The sequence below is a fragment of the Myiozetetes cayanensis genome, unplaced genomic scaffold, assembly GCF_022539395.1.
Source record: "Myiozetetes cayanensis isolate MyiCay16 unplaced genomic scaffold, myiCay2020 scf2-11, whole genome shotgun sequence".
NCBI classification, from domain to species: domain Eukaryota; kingdom Metazoa; phylum Chordata; class Aves; order Passeriformes; family Tyrannidae; genus Myiozetetes; species Myiozetetes cayanensis.
Window position 1 is genome coordinate 56,009,558 of NW_026087411.1, and position 16,526 is coordinate 56,026,083.

Sequence of the window (16,526 nt, forward strand, 5' to 3'; positions counted from 1 at the left end):
GGATTGTTGCAGTGAGCAGTCTCTCTCCAGCTCCCTCCCTCCTCTCCCATTAGCACTCATAAATACAAAACATTTCCTAAGAGGATAAGGAAGTGCAAACACTTTCCCTAAACCAAAAGAGTTCATTTTCTTTTCTTTTCTGCCCCTCTTTTTTTCATTTTAATCTCTATTTCCCGTCCAGCTCGAAGAACACCGTGCCGAACAGAAAAAGCTGAAGTACCTACAGAAGAGGCAGGCCCAGATCACCAAGGAAAAGGACCAGCTGCAGAGCGAGCACAGCCGAGCCATCCTCGCCCGCAGCAAGCTGGAGAGCCTGTGCCGGGAACTCCAGAGGCACAACAAAAACCTCAAGGTGGGTGGTGGCCTTGTCACGGTACTGAGCAGTGGAGGGGAAGAAGATGCTGATGCCTTCCCATCTTGCTCTAGTACCAGGTCAAAGAGACGTTTGCTTCTGTACTTGCAATATAGAATTATATCTTATAATTATATTTATAATAAGTATAATATATGTACAATATATTGTACAGTGTATGTAGTATATAATATATATAAAATATATATTATATATAACTATATGTTTTAATTATATGTTATACAATTATATGTCCTTGTCTTGAGGTCCATTTACACTAAGACCTCTTTTTTTCTCCTTTGGAAGTATCCAAGCACTTTTGGATATTGTGTTTGTCCACATTAGTTGTAAGCCCTCCTTGCGTGATCAGGGAACTCAGCACAAAGCAGTGGTGCTAACAGACCAGGTCCCTGAGACTGCAGATGAAAATGCATATGCATGGACAGAATAACAGGGACACCAGCTTTGCTCCAGTGGACTCACAGAATGCTGGTGGGTATTTTCATGTAATTTGAGTACTTGGGCTTTTTCAAGTGATTTGTGAAGGTCAGTCAGTCAGGACATTTGCCTCAAGACATCAAACATAAGACAGGAAGAATGCCAACATTGTTTGTGGAAGTAATTTGGATTACAAGAATCAGTTCAAAGAGGAAATTTTCTTGAGTATCAAAAGGTTGGGATCCATATGTCTGCCTACTGCTTAGTGCATCACACCATTTAAATGTGAAATTTATAATATGATTATGCTTCTTGAAAAATTGTAGGTTTGCAAAGTATTTTACTGTTGTGATGGTCCTTTCTTTTTCTGAGGACATGTTAGTGACGGTGGTTGTATTATTATACAAAAAGCCTCTGCTTTGATCTATTCAAACCCCTTCTTTATGGGGATATAGTTATGTATAGAATTACACATATGAATTGTCAGCATCAAGAATTCCACCTGATATAACCCCTATTAACTGTAATGGATTTTCATTCATTTCCACCAGTTCAGGAGTGGGCCTTCAGGGCATAGCTCTAACTTTCATTGCACACTGATAAGAATACAGCTGGGAGGGGGCAATGGTCACACATACATTTAAACTGTGTGCTAGTAGAAGGATAAAAGCAGTTTAACAGATGGGGAAACCAGAAGCAAATCTCTGTGCCCAGTTATAGTAGCACAGAACTGGTAGTGCAAATTAAATTTGTGCCTGTAATTTGTACCAGATCTGAACTATGCTTCAATATTGATCCACACTGACTTACCAGACCACCAGTGGGCAAAATCTTTCAACAGAAATACAAGCCAGTTCTAAAGTGAAGAGTACAGAGTACAATACTTTGCATAGCTTTAACTGAGATAACTAAACAAATAATTATCAGGGGAACAAGTTGGTGGAGACTGGGGTATAAAGAAAAATTAATTATGTATGGAAAACATATTTGGAACAAATTTTGTTGAATTTCTCACACAATTTTGCAGCTGCTTTATGCTTAATAATCTATCTACTAGAGAGCATGATTTTCCTTTTCTCTTTTGTATATAAATATTTCATCATACATTTCAGCTTTACATTTAGGAAATTCTCCTTCCAACATCTTTCCACTTGTTGGACTGTTTTGCCTTGTGACCAGGTCTTCTAAATAAACCTATCAATTTCAAACTCAGTTCTGATTTTTATCCTGTGCTTGTGCCAGGAGCCAGGAAAGGTACCTGAGCTGATCTGGTAGTAGGAAGAAGTGTTCAAATTCTGGCCACTTCTTTCAAAGAATTTGGAGACCTTTTAAGAAACCCAATATACCATCTTTCCTCTGGTTCCTTTCCTCTGGTGCTTTCAGTGTAGAAAAAACAAAGTTAAATAAGACAGTGAGACAAAATAGACTTGCAGAATATTTGTGAATTAAATTAATAAACAAAAGTATTCATTGTCTTTATCCAATTTCATCTCTCTGAGAATTTTAGCATAGTTCTTGGAATATTTGCTTTTAAGCTTTAGCTCCTGACTCTCCAGAAACCCATGTTCTGTTTATTTAAAGGAGTGCAATTTTCTTTTACTTAAGACTATACTGAGAGGGTTCAAAAGAGGAAAATCCATTAAACGTTATTTTTAAAATCTCATACTTAAATGTTTTTATTTTGGTTTTGGCAGGACAGAGAAGCTGATCCATAATTTTTTAGTGCTTGGGATTAGAACCTCTGATTATGTTCCAAATCATGGAAAATAAAATCCGTAGGAGATTGTGCCATTTCAATAACAAAGTAGAAACCTGGCCTGCCCAGATACCATGTGGTACATTGTATGCACATCATGTCATGTGTAATCTTCACTCAACTGATGTGTGGAATTCCCATTAACTGGAGATCCATGCAGCCAAGTGGTGATGAGTATGCAACGTGGAACTGTAAATCCAGAACTTGAAAATCCACAGGGCAGATCTGAGAAGAAAAATTTCTGGTTAGTGTTGGATACCAGCCTCAAATTCTGACCTGCATACAGCTCAGGTATTCTGATTTTTTTTCCTTGTAGTTACACAGACGTTTAATTCTCCCTCCAAAAAAAGCAGAATAAAGGTTCATGAAATAGCAGTGTATTCCCACTGCAATAGAGAGGAACTTCCCTATGACAAATAGCAACTCATTTCTCTGCATCGAGTTCATGTTCCGCCAATTATCTGGTGGTTTGGTAGCTACTTAGTATCTGGCAGTGACATGAACATCTCAGATCCCCTGTCCTTCCTGCCACCAAGCATTAAGCGATAACTTTCATAGAAATGTCACAAAAGTCAACAGCTTCGTTTGTGGGCTCACAAAAGTCAACAGCTTCGTTCCAAACTGGCTCAGACCATGGTGCCTGGGAATGAAGAGAACGGTTTCTTGAAAAAAAAAGAATTCCACTCTCGTATCCTCTTGGCTGACAGGACTTCAGCAGACCAACTTGACTTGAGCTGATCCATAGAGGCACAAGGACAATTCCAGAGATAATCAAGCTCTTCTATTTTCAAATTACCTCACATTCCTGTGCTAAATCCCAAACTGCAAAATATCCTTGTCTTGATTTTACAAGGTTTTATTCAATGCATTCTTACATTTTTAGCAGCAAAACACGAGAGTGAAGGCAGTGTTACAGTAGGAGGCAAGAATATGTCTTTGAAAGGTTCATAGGGAGTGTGAAGATTAAGAAAAGGCATAGAAACAATAGTTTATGGCTGGACTTCAGCTTTCCACAACTGGAAATCTAAAAATAATTTTCAATGCTTTATTTTTCTCACTAAAATTGAACACTTAATTAAAAGCTATTAAAAGAATAAGTAGAAAGTAAAGCATCTGACAAAACCAAGCATTGTATGCATGTTAGGAATTAACAATGATGATGCTGAGAATTCACTACCCCAAACACCCTCTGCTCTGCTCCCTGAAACCAAGTCAGCTAAGAGCTCTGGACTCCACACAGCTACTTCAGCTGCAGCAGCAGTAACACCAAACAGCAATCAATCTTCAAGACTTCCATCTGGAGGAAATCTTCAGGATTTTACTTTACACTGTGTTGTCTTGAAATGGGAAACACTAAGGAAGTATCAGGTGACAGCGACGGGTACAAGAAAAGAGTTGAAGCTGTAGCCTATCACTGTGATGACCCTAAAACCTGGGTGATACTGATGATTTGGGGTTTGCCAGACTGTGCCTGCCCAGGTGAGGTGGGTGAAAGGGAGCTGGCCCCACAGCAATGCTGGCAGGGATAAAGGGCTTTGATGGGGGCACTGTGGGCATCCAGCCCTCTCCTTGGCTCCAGTGCAGACACAGCTTCATCCATAGGCTAACAAAGGCTCTGGGATTAAAGCAGACACCTCCAAAGTCCCATCACTATTCTCATGGTATTATTGGTAGAAGCCTGTGAGATTAAAACTGTATTACCTTAGAGACCAGGCACCAGCCTACCATCAGCTGGGCACTGGCAGCGACACAGTGAGCTCCACTCATGGCAAAGCACCGAGCGCAGAGGCTTTTGGCCCTTGGCACAGGAAGAGGCAATGCCTGTCAGTCTCTGTGCAGTGCTGTAGCCACACAGTTGTCCTTCTGCTCAGCCAGCTCCTCTCACCCACACCGAGCTTTAATCTGTGACTGGGATCTCAAGGATTTAACAAATGAGGGACTCTGAGCAGCTCTCTGAGACACACAACAGGTCCCCTCCCCAAGCAAATATCCTCCTCAAATATATTTTGCTCTGAAGCAGAAAAGATCCAGAGAAATACTGTGTCCTGCAACGAAATGCTTGCTGGCTCAGTGTCTTAACCATGAATCTTTGTATTGTCTCTGTGCTCTGTATTGCATAATTATTCTACCTCAGAGGAGCAGGAAATAAGATCCTCTGAGTAACACAGGCACAGAGGGTTGGTTTGTGTACATTTGCATGATTGTTACTCTCAGGATGTCTCATTTCACCTTGTAACAGAGCCATTTGGTGTGACAGATGCACAATCCACCTTTTTTTTTTTTTTATATTCAGCTGGATTTATTACACCAGAGAGCTTTAAATCACAGCAGTGATATGTTATAACACTATTTGGTCTACTGAAACAATAAATTTTTTGAGGAAGGATGTTTTGGAACCATAGAAATAGGACTCTAGACATGCAAGTTCAATTTCTCACTTTGACTTCAAGAAGTTAAAGCACCTGGTCACTCTCTTCCCTGCTCAGGGCTGCACTTCTATAATGGAGAACTAGGAGGCATGAAGAGTTTTTTTAAAAGTGTATTAGAGGTTGTGCTGGTTTAAAAGTAAACTGGCAGGAGAAATGAACCCAACTCAAGAGAGATTACAAGTCAGAGTTACAATTTACTAAAAGGATTACAGTAAATACAGTGATACAGAGAAAACTGGTTTTAACTCCCAAAGACAGATGTATAACCCAGCACCCTGGGACAAGAACAGAACAGTGTTTGCCAGCCCCTGTGCTGAGCACCACGTGGTCCCCCTGGGTGCAAAGTAAAAGGAAAGGAAACCTGTTGGTTCAGATGATGGTCACAATTTTGTTGAAGTAACGATTGTAGTCTCGTCGAGAGTGGCAGTCGCAGTCCTGTTGGGCTTCTGGTCCTCCTCTGAGTCTGACGAGTGGTACCAGAAGCCCCAAAACCCAAAGATTATACATGCTCAGGTTCAGGTGGCAATGCCCAGTATCTCCCACAGGGCTGGGAGTTTCACAGTGAGTGATTTAACTCAGTGAGTCATGGGTAACTCTGCTTTGGAAAAGCATTCTTTTACTAAAAAAATTTAAACAAAAAGTAACTAGAAACAGAACACAGCTCAATTGCTGGTCAAGCAAAATATTTCAAAATCATTCCCACCAACTGAAAAAAAATAATTGGAGAGCTTCTCTTTCATCTTGCTGCAAATTTTCCAACCCAGGTACTGAAGCAGGACCCAATCCCTGAGTCACTTGCCCAGCTCCACCTGACATTCTTTCTTTTTCTTAAAAGGGAAAGCCCTTCCGGTTTAATGCTTTTTTTTGCTCACTTTGTGTTCTTATGCAAACTGCAGAGCACAGCAGGGCTTCATGGTGATTTCTGTGTACTATGATGTTATTACTGGCTCCAGTGCTTTCCTCCCACCACTCAAGGTGTTGCGAGCAAAAGGACAAACATGCCCTACCTTGAACAGCGTTTGTCCTAGATCAGGCTTGTGTTGTGCATGCTAAGTAGAAATTGGATCATTTGGTATTCACCTTACTTTCAGAGTAGGGCCTGAATCAACACCTTTTATGTCACATTCATGATACAAATGATACCCTATTAGAGTCAGCTAAGGCTTTATTCAGATATATTTATAGAAAATATCCATATGTAGTGTTATCAGAGATTTTTATGTAAATGACTATGCTAGTTGAAACCTTATTAGAGTTTGCATTAGCCATTAGAATTAGCCATTTGCATGCTATGGAGTGAGTTCTTAACGTGGTCCTGGTATGATTTGCAACTACAGCAGGTATGGTCCTAGCCACTCTATATCAGGATTACATTCCACAGAAGGACAAGCTGTCCTGGAAGCAAATAAGTAGGGAATAAAAATAGTCCATATTTCTAGATCCAAAGCAATGAATCCAGAGACTCTCTACATTGTCTTTTATATAAACAAATCTAAAACAGAAATTCAATAATAGGTAAAAAAAAAATATATATAATTCTGAATGTCTGCTTTGATTCTGTAAGAAACAGCATACAAGCTTTCCTTGGTTCCACTCACTAATAAATTAGTGCAAATGTTTATGTCAGTTAAAAAGTAGGGGAGAAAACTTGAGGAATTGGAATGTATTCTTCAGCAATTGATGGATTTCTCTTAAAAATTAAAATCCCAAAGGCCATAAATTTGATATGAAGACTCCTAGTTAACAGGAGGTATTTTAAAGGGGTATGTTTTAATTCAGTCAAAGAGAATTTTGATAAAAGAGCTTTGGACTACTTTCACTAAATATCTTCTTCCAAAGCAAAAGCTGTGCTGCAGTATCATGAATCAAGACATGCATGCATGTCCTCTCTTTCATGCTTGCTTTGATCCCAAGCTCTGCTCTACATCCCTCTTTATAAATGCAAATTCTTTGTTCCCTAATTTTTTCAAGGCCACTGTGTAATTTGCTCTGTAAATTTAGAATCACGCCTAATGCTGGAGCAGATGAAAGCAAGAAAATCTCCAAAGAGGAATGCAAACAAGTAAAATCCTTCAAAGGGAGGCCTTATGCCTCTGAAACAGTATCTTTCTGGAACTGCTTATTATGCCTCTTACTTACTGTGTTCCCTCCCATTTAACAACAGGAGGAAACAATTCAGCGGGCACGGGAGGAAGATGAGAAGAGGAAAGAAATAACTAACCACTTCCAGGGCACACTGAGTGAAATCCAGGCTCAGATCGAGCAGCAAAGTGAGAGGAACATGAAGCTCTGCCAGGAGAACACGGAGCTGGCAGAGAAGCTGAAGAGCATCATTGACCAGTACGAGCTGCGGGAAGAGGTGAGAGCAATGCCCTGGGTAGTGGAGGGGACAGGCAGCAAACCCAGCTGCCCCAGGGAAAGCAGAAAGCACTGCCAGCAGCCTCTCTGCCCTGCCAGCTATCGTTCAGGTGTCTCACAGAGGCAGCAATACTTTGCCCTGTGAGTGGGACTATGCCTGCAGCAAACCTGACAGGCTGTGGGGCCATGGAGTTGTATGGGACAGCACCCCACCCATGGCACCCACGGCAGACTTGCTGCTGTGGATGGAGGTGCCGAGTCACACAAGCAGCAAGGTGCATGTGACAGCTGTCCCACTAAGCTGCCCAAGGCTCCTCATAGCTCCCCCAAATCCCTGGGCACATCTCCCAGCATCCCTTTCCTCCTTCCTGCTAAGCTCCCACTGAGCACATCCCAGCTCCCGTTTTTATAGACAGCCTGTTCTGCTGGTGACACCAAATATACTTTGTTCCCTCCGGATACACTTTGCTGAGAAGGGCTCTGATGTAAGTGATTTGACCCTTCCCCAAAGCAGAAAATTAAGACAACCAATAAAGGAGGCCCTTTGAAGTTGAATAGATTTTTTTTTTCCCAGATTAAATGCTCGCCCTAAGATCTAGCAGATAATAGACAGATGGGAAATTATTCTTTCTGTAAACATTGGAATTGGTCAGAAAATTTGGACACAAAAAAATGAATCCTCCATTGTAATCCCAAGTGCCCTTTTTTTTTATTTTATGACAAATGTTCACAAATATCACAGTGGGTCTTTTTATTGTTTTTAAATACATTTACTGTGAGCCTCAGTGCAATCAGACAACATTATCATACTGAATAAAACATAAGTAATCTGTCTTTACAGTCTGGAATGGCTGATACAATACCTGCATTTCTCAAGTCTGTTGAATCATGTATGAAGTCATATACTGTATGCAGGAAATGTACATCCCTGTCTTGTGGTTTCTATGAGACAGAAATGTAAACCAAAGAGACACACTCAGAATATCTGCTCCTACGAATTTTACCTAAATGAATTAAGAGTGAAGAGGGCTATCAGCAGCATTTATCTCCTGAAGGTCACCATGGAGCTAGACATTTTACAGTCTAGGGGAGGACTCTCGTTCATCTGGTCTGATCTCCAGATCCCAGGCCCTCCAAGCCCACGTTGTGCAGGTGAGGCCAGAGCAAAGGGGACTGTATTTACATAGAGGATGGCATGGGCTGTGCACGTGTTCCCAAGTACTGTAGGTGTGATTTACACATTCGTCCACACAGTGCCTTAAGTCCATAGGCCATTGAACAGCCAAAAAAAAAGTGTCTCCAGCATATTTATTATCAATGAGCAATTATTTGATCTTCAGTCATATTGGATTATACTGATGACTTCATATGTAGACCATAAAACTGGCAAAGATTCTAAGGCGCTTTTTTTCGCTACAATAAGTCAAAATTGATAATGTAAACCAGTTTCCCTTCTCATGCAAAATTTGTCACAGTTTGTTCTTATGAAAGCTGGGATTTTTTAGTAATTGCAATAGGTTGGGTGCCTTCTTGTTTTGCAATATTTTTGTCTTACAAGTGTTCTGGTTAGTAGCTGTACATACATAAGCATGGAGGTCTATGTAGATAATTAAATCTGCACATTGAGCAGAATTTATTTTCTTACAGCACCTTGATAAGATATTTAAGCACAGAGAACTTCAGCAGAAACTGGTAGATGCCAAGTTGGAACAGTCTCGGGAAATGATGAAAGAAGCCGAGGAGCGACATCAGAAAGAAAAGGAATACGTACCTATCGTTCTAATCTGTCTGTCTTTTATCTAACTTTAGGCCAAAACAAGCCCTGCATGCTATTTCACTAATATATTGGTTCTTAAGGTGCAATCTAGTATACAATAGCAGAGAAGCTTTTATAGCTATCATCAATGCTTAATGCAAAGGAACAGCCTCTGAAAGGCTGCTTCCATTGGCATTTACAGTTTTAGAAGCAAACTGCAGAGCAGTAGGTTAGAGTACAGGCTGCTCTAGCTAACTCACTGTTACTATGCAGTTGATTCATCCGGATGTTGGGTCAGGTGATGCCATCAGTTTTCAAATGGCTCTGGTATTTGATACTCCATCTCCCCACATGATAAATGCACACATCTAAACAATCAGAGAGGAGAACAAGAACATGGCTGAAGGCTGCTATTCTCCCAGGTTCAGAGCCTCCCCAGGCATCCTCCCGCAGGTCCAGTTTTGCCAGTGGAGGAATCCACAGGAGCTGCTTGCTGTGACAGAGCCTCTCCTTCTCAGTTCCCCTCCCTACATTGGTCTGCCAGCCTATCTTTCAGGCAGGAAGGGTCTGGGGCTGCTAAGCAGCCTTGTCTGCTCTTCCTTCCTATCTGGAGGAGGGGACCTCTTTATCAGGGGCACAGGGAAGAGCAGATCCAGGAGGGATGTCACCCGCAGGCACAGTTGGGATGGGAAGAGGACACTCCTCCATCTGTAGTCTCACACATTTTATGACTCAATCAGACCAAAATTAATTTTGTCAGACTGTCTGGTATTTTCACAGCAACCCTCACATCTACAAAGGATCGGAGTTCAACACTGACACATGGTACCTCTTCTCAGCAGTGGCAGCAGCTGAGACTGCTCAGGGGGAGTGACAGACTCTCATCAGCTGGAAGAAAGCTTTAGTTTTCACCAGTTCTCCAGCTAACTCAGGAGCAGCAGGAGAGAGCTCTAAAGAGAGAATATTTATCCCCTCCCCATATCTGGAAAAAGATATATTAGCACAAGCATGGCTAATAGGTATCTTAAGTATGGACAAAAATGTGGGGCTCTGAGTCCTGTGATTAGAGCACAAGCGAAACGCAGTAAACACCTCTTACCAAAAATTGCCCATAAGAGCATTTATTTGTGGCTGGAACCCACAATCCTGCTCAGCTTTACTACCAGCTAAAGAGGGAGGGTGAAGACGGGCTGGGGCTTCTCTGTGTGCAAATCTGCATGTCACTGCATGACATTTTGATTGGTCCAGCTGAGTTATTCCCTTTCACTGTGAAATGTACAGTGGGGTACAGCCAAACCCCAAAATTCCATTCATGACCATTGATTCTTGGTAGATTTAAACCCCAAGAAACATGTCCACAAAATCATTTGCAGTGGCAAAGCAAATATGGAACTTACTTTGCTGCTGTCACTAGGAGTTTTGCTACTGACTACCAGATTTCAAATACTGGGAAAAAAAACCCTTAAAATAGAATATGTAAAAGACCAGGCATTAACTCTGTGGAAAACTGACATACACAGCCTTGTATCAATGATCTTTCTCACTGTGTCTCACAGAATATGAGTTCTGGGGCTGCTTGTTGCCTGTGACTGGCCCTGCATCTAGAAAAAACTACTTTGTATAGATTGTCCAGAACTGGTATGCACGATTTTGGTATTTTCATTTCTTTTTAAGTAGTGAAAGTCATCACTGTCTACAACTGAGAGTGGAAGATTTTCTTTCTGGCTTTGCTGTATGTATGACTAGCACCTAAGAGATAACAGGTTTAAAAACAAACTGCAAAACATTTAAGCAATGGGTGTATAATGGTATGTGCAGTCTACAAAGAATATTTTTCACGCTGTCCAAATTAATGCTTAAAAAGTCTGTCTTTGAGGCAGACTGGTGATACATGGCTAACATCACCTCAGAGCAAGGCAGACTTAGTTGAAGAACTTAAGTGGCAGGCCAAAAGCCACGCAATGAGTCAATGCACGATAAAGCATGTCACAACTCATCACAGGTAGCCCAGCACACAGAAAGTGGCCTACACTTGGCTCCCACCCCAATCCTATTAATATGCTCTTAGTCCCATCCACACAGCTATTGTGCTAGTGTCTGTGGGAGTCATGTATATACATGTATGTATGAAATCAAGGTGATTTTGATGGAGTTCTCTCATTTCACTGTAACTCTCTTCAGCTCAGTAATGTGCAAAGTTAGAACAGCTTTCAGAACCTTTCTCTCCATAGCATTTTCTACATCCCTGTGCATGACTTTTGCTGCAGGATTTTGCAAATGTCCTTAAATTAAAATTAATGTATTCTTTTATCTATTTGATTACTCTTTGAAGGCTCACTTTAATGTCTTCCTAGGCAGTTCTTCCATGTAGTAATCTTTGCCCCTACATAAAACTTCTTTACCTCAGATAAGGAGAGATGTCCCCTCCTGCAGTCTCTGTACATCTCAATAGGCAGGTCATCTCATTGCTTGCACAATTCACTCTACACGTGCATCAAAGAATGCAATTCCCTATATAAGCAGCAATGGTTCATAGTGTGTGGTTTCCACAAAGGGCCAACTTGACCTAAGGATGCAATTTTATTATCATCCTGTAACTGGTGAGCACTACCTGGATTTCTTCTCCCTACCATACATTTTCAGCAATTGTAATGCAACCTTTGATGTGCAATTAATCGCAGTTTAAAGCATCTGTGGCTTTCAAGTATATGACTGCAAGGCATTGATCAGTTTTCTACATAATTGGAATTTACAGAGTCTGACAGCAAAAAGGGAAGTTTAATTTTCTCTAAGCCAGTCCCTAGATGCATGTCATTAAACGGGAACTGGTCCTTTTAGTACTGAGCATGATGTGACTGTCTGGGCCTCCAGCAGCTATCATAGCTCTAATAATAGAGTGTAACATCACCACACTTCACTCAAGTGCTGCCTTGTAAACACCACATGCAATATTTATTCATTTCTTTATACTTCAGCCTCCTTGTTACCACTTCACAGCCTATTAATAAATGTATCAGTTCTGATTCATTTTCTCCCAGCTTGGTGTTTGCAGATGACCTCAGGCTGCATACGAACGCATGCTAATTTGAGCAAGGCTCTCTGTGGTTTGCTTCCATTACAGAATAGTTCATTAACTCTTGGATTTTTACTGGCTGCAGAAGCTGTGGGTCAGTAAGAGAAGAATTTCATTAACAGGCAAAATAAGCAACTTTCCTTTGCCTTCTCTGTCCATCTGTTGTGCTGTGGCAGGAGACATGGCGTGAGAGTTGGGACCTTTTCATTATTCCAGTCACACTAGGTAGGAAGGTAACCCTGGCTGAGATTAAAGCAATATGGATAAAAGCACAGTTCTTCGAAGTAATGATTAGCCTAGAGACTGGGTAGCTGTGCAGGTTTTCAAAAAGGTTTTCATTAAATCATTCAAACCTGATGCCCTATAATTCCTAAAAAAACCCTAAACAAGTAGATATCAAAGAAAGGTGAAATATAAATATCCAGCTCTCATCCGACTTTTAAAAAAAAAAATCATTCTTTTTATATGTGTGAAACATAACCTCTTCCAAGAAAATAAATACATGGACTGAAACTCATTTAACCCAGGCCCACCCATACCATTTCTTCTTACTGGCTATGACTCAACCCATTTGAAATTTTAGTCAATGAAATCTAAATTCAAGAACCTGATTTATTTCCATTGAACCAAACATAAAAATAAATTCTCAAAATAAATATTGAGAGGCAGGTAGAAAACAAATAGAATGTGACATCTCTTCATATAATGCATACTTGAGCTGTAAAACATTCTTGTCTAGGAAGTTGTAGATGGCAAAAATTCAATGGGTCCAAATCAAAGGCCAAACTGATGGAAGAAATATTTTTCTAGAGCTTATAATCTCTTTGCCACAAATAGATAGAGGCAGTCAGCATTCTAGGAGTACATCCTCAGCTCTCTTGTCAGGTTGTATTCGAGTAGTTTACATGTGTTATTTCCAATAGAATGATTAGAAAAAAGGCTTTTACTGGGGATCAAACACATTTTCTGCACGTGATTCCATTCACCTTTCATTTCGAATATAAGAGTGGAGTCCACTGATGTGCACAGTCCTTTTAATCTTCAATATAATTTCATAGCCCAACTGTGTTTTTTAAATCTAATTTACAGTACAGTTTAAGCACAATTCAATCCAACAGACCAAAATCTTGTGGTAAACTAACTTCTTTATGTCTCATTTCTCAAGCTATCATTAGCATTCTTTTTCTAAAACACATTTGGCCTGACTGGTAAAACACTTTATAAATGTTTAGTAGGCGACAGGTATATTTCTTCAACACTTTGGAAAATGTTTCCTGCTTTCAGGTTAAACCAATTGCTGAAATATTACTGTGCACTTCGGAAGTGCTGACTCAGAACTGCAGGCAGGAAAAGTCTCTGTACACCTCATTCTTACAACTCATTCAGCCTCAACTGACCCTCCATCTGGTCTATCTGCAGCCTTCACATCAGAATGTGATTTTGCCAAATACCTGGAAGTAGGGAGTTACATCTTCCCAGGAGCAGCCAGGAATGAAACTGCAGTCAAGCTCTTCCTGAGCTGTCTCCTTGATGTGAGATATTTATCACTCTGAGTTGAGATTCTCCACTTGTTAATGCAAATAGAGGCCAATAACAGACAGCAGCAAATAAATGGCCTTTACTATGCATTCCCTTTCTGAAAACTTGCAGATTTTTTGAGGCATGTCTCACTGTGACCATGCTGATCATTAATGCAAAATGACAATCCTGATCATTAATGCAAAATGGAGTTTGCCATTCACTGGAGAGCAGGAATTTGGCTGGAGCTTTGCTGAAATGAACGTGCCAGAAAGTATCACAGCCATTCTCTAGAAGTCTGGTGAAGATATGGTTAAATACCACACTTTTTATAGCCCCACTGTACTGCACACTTAATTCCAAGTGGGTTTTTAACTGCTATTCAAATGTTTTTTTGGAAGCCAAGTGGCCTGTCCCATGTCTCAAGTTAACACTAAATACCCTGTCTTGCCTAACTTCTCTAACTACGTTCACCTGGAAGTTAGATCACTCCTTATTACAGTAGCAGAGGTAGATATACGAGTAGCTGGAGAATGAGGATTTCCAACTGATAAACTAGAGGCCTAACAATTTTTCTCTCTGTTGCCAAAAACACAGCTCCTGAACCAAGCTGCAGAATGGAAGCTCCAGGCCAAAATGCTAAGGAGCAAGAGACTGTCCTGCAGGCACAGGTGACGTAGGAGAGGTTATTGCATGGTGTGCCTTTGTTTCCCAGTTTTTAACCCATGAGGCCCGTTCCAGGTAAAGTATCCAAACTACTTTCTGTGTATTCCTTCTGCCCTCATTCTACATCCCATAAACTATTGCAAAAGAAACAGATTATTTTCAAGCCCACTATAAGGTAATGCCCATAACTGTGGATCATACTGTGCCATGTGGATTGCTTAGTCTGCAGAAGAAAAGGCCCTGGGGAGACCTTTTTGCAACCTTTAGATATTTAAAAGAGGTTTATAAAGGTGGAGACAGACTTTTTACCTGGGCATGTGGTGATAGGACAAGGGGTAACAGTTTTAAACTGAAAGAGGAGAGATTTATATTATATATGAGGAAAAAATTATTTACTGTGAGGGTGGTGAGACACTGGAACAGGTTGCCTAGAGAAGTTGGGGATATCCCATCCCTAGAAGTGCTCAAGGCCAGGCTGGATGGGGTTTGAAACAACCTGGTCTAGTGGAAAATGTTCCTTCCCAAGGCAGGAGGGTTGGACTAAATGATCTTTTAAGGTCCCTTCCAACCCTAATCATTCTATAGTTCTATGATTTATGAGTGTTTACAGTACTCAAGCACAGAACAACATATGCGTCTTGGCTTGATTATACACCATAACTACCCTTCAGGCAGGCTGATAATCCAGCAAAGCACTGGGGTATATACATATCATGAAACTGAAGCTGATGTGCTCATGTGCTTTTCTGAACTGGAGTGTGAAGGCAGTGCTTTCATTACCTTTAGCAGGAATTCTGTCTACTAAGGGCTTATACAAAGGGGTCACTAGGATTTTCAGTTAATTGTAATTTGAAACTTCCAATAAAATAAAATTAGTTGCCAAAATTACACCAGGAGTCAGGCTGGAGTGAAAGGCAGTCAAAACAAGAAATAAGCAGTATATACTACACTCTGGGAGGAATGCAATAATCAACATTGAATAGTTGAGTGAGACCTTGAATAGAGGAGTGAGAACACTGGATGATGTGCTGGACTTTCCCATCAAAAAGAGAGTTTTAGTAGATTTTCCTCGACTTACAGAAAGAGTCATGTAGATTTATCTTCTTTGTCCTGTCTGTGAGAAAGATTAGCAGAAGCTTGAGGGCGGTGGTGTCAATCTTTCAGCCCCTCTTGCAGCTGCCAGTCTCCTCACCCATCAGGAAGCCCTCTCTTAGCTTTTCTCAGCCGTTCTCAATCCTACTGGTAAGTTGTTCCAGCTTTACCCTTGCAGATGGTCTATTTGCTACCTGTTGAGCAGTCAAGAAATGCTAGTGTTAAACTGATAACCTGGAAATGGGCTAAGAGGGGTTTGGTTCTTCATGTGTTTTTTCAAGGGCTAAGATAAGCCTGTAGCGCATCGAAGAACATCACATAAACTCCTGCTGGCACCAGTTTGACAGGTTCTGCAATCAAACCTCAAAGGCCTCCAGCTGAGTCTGTCCCAACTGCAAAACCTGTTACCAAATTTTCTCAGAGTGGTTTTAATCAAACTTTTATGTTCAACCAGAAAAAAGGGTTTTTTATGCAGGCAGACCTCTGTAGCCAGTTTAATGAAACTGAAGGTATCGATAAAAGCTAGAATATATTAAGCATACATTTGAAACAGTAAAATTGTTTTTAGAAAAAATCCAGTCAAAAGAGTCTGCAAAGGCATTGAAAATACATGTGCCTCTTTCAGTTTTGTGTACAGAAACTTAAGATGATTCATTTGCTGAAATGAAACATAGAGTTGTATAGGCTCAAGTATGAGGGCTCTGTCACTTACACATCAGCCTCCCTTTGAAGTTACTGGGAATAATAACACTATTAGTATTATTTTTGTTACTTTTATTATTTCTAGAATGGTAGCACTGAAACACCTCCCTCATGGATCAGATGCCATCATGTAAAGTGTTGTGCAAGTGCTGAACAGAAAGAGCATAAAGAGCTCCTTGATGCAAACAACACAAAAAATAAATAGATATTATGTCCTATCCCTGGAAGTGTTCCAGGCCAGGTTAGATGGGACTTTGAGCAACCTGGTCTAGTGAAACATGTCACTACCTATGCCAGGGATGGTTCTTAAGGTCCCTTCCAACCCAAGTCTTCCTATGATTCTATGATTAGCAGAGGAACAGCTGCATGGAAACTATGAGAAGACA

The 16,526-nt window shown here is 40.7% G+C and overlaps 1 protein-coding gene across 1 annotated transcript in view; it reads left to right on the top strand.

The window, feature by feature from the left end:
• TXLNB (taxilin beta) overlaps positions 1–16,526 on the top strand; it is a 28,536-nt gene that overhangs the window by 5,830 nt on the left and 6,180 nt on the right. Inside the window, 5 exon segments of the mRNA XM_050316858.1 lie at positions 182–352; positions 7,140–7,334; positions 8,981–9,100; positions 14,278–14,317; positions 14,320–14,351. Of these exon segments, the coding sequence (XP_050172815.1) occupies positions 182–352; positions 7,140–7,334; positions 8,981–9,100; positions 14,278–14,317; positions 14,320–14,351 (558 nt within the window).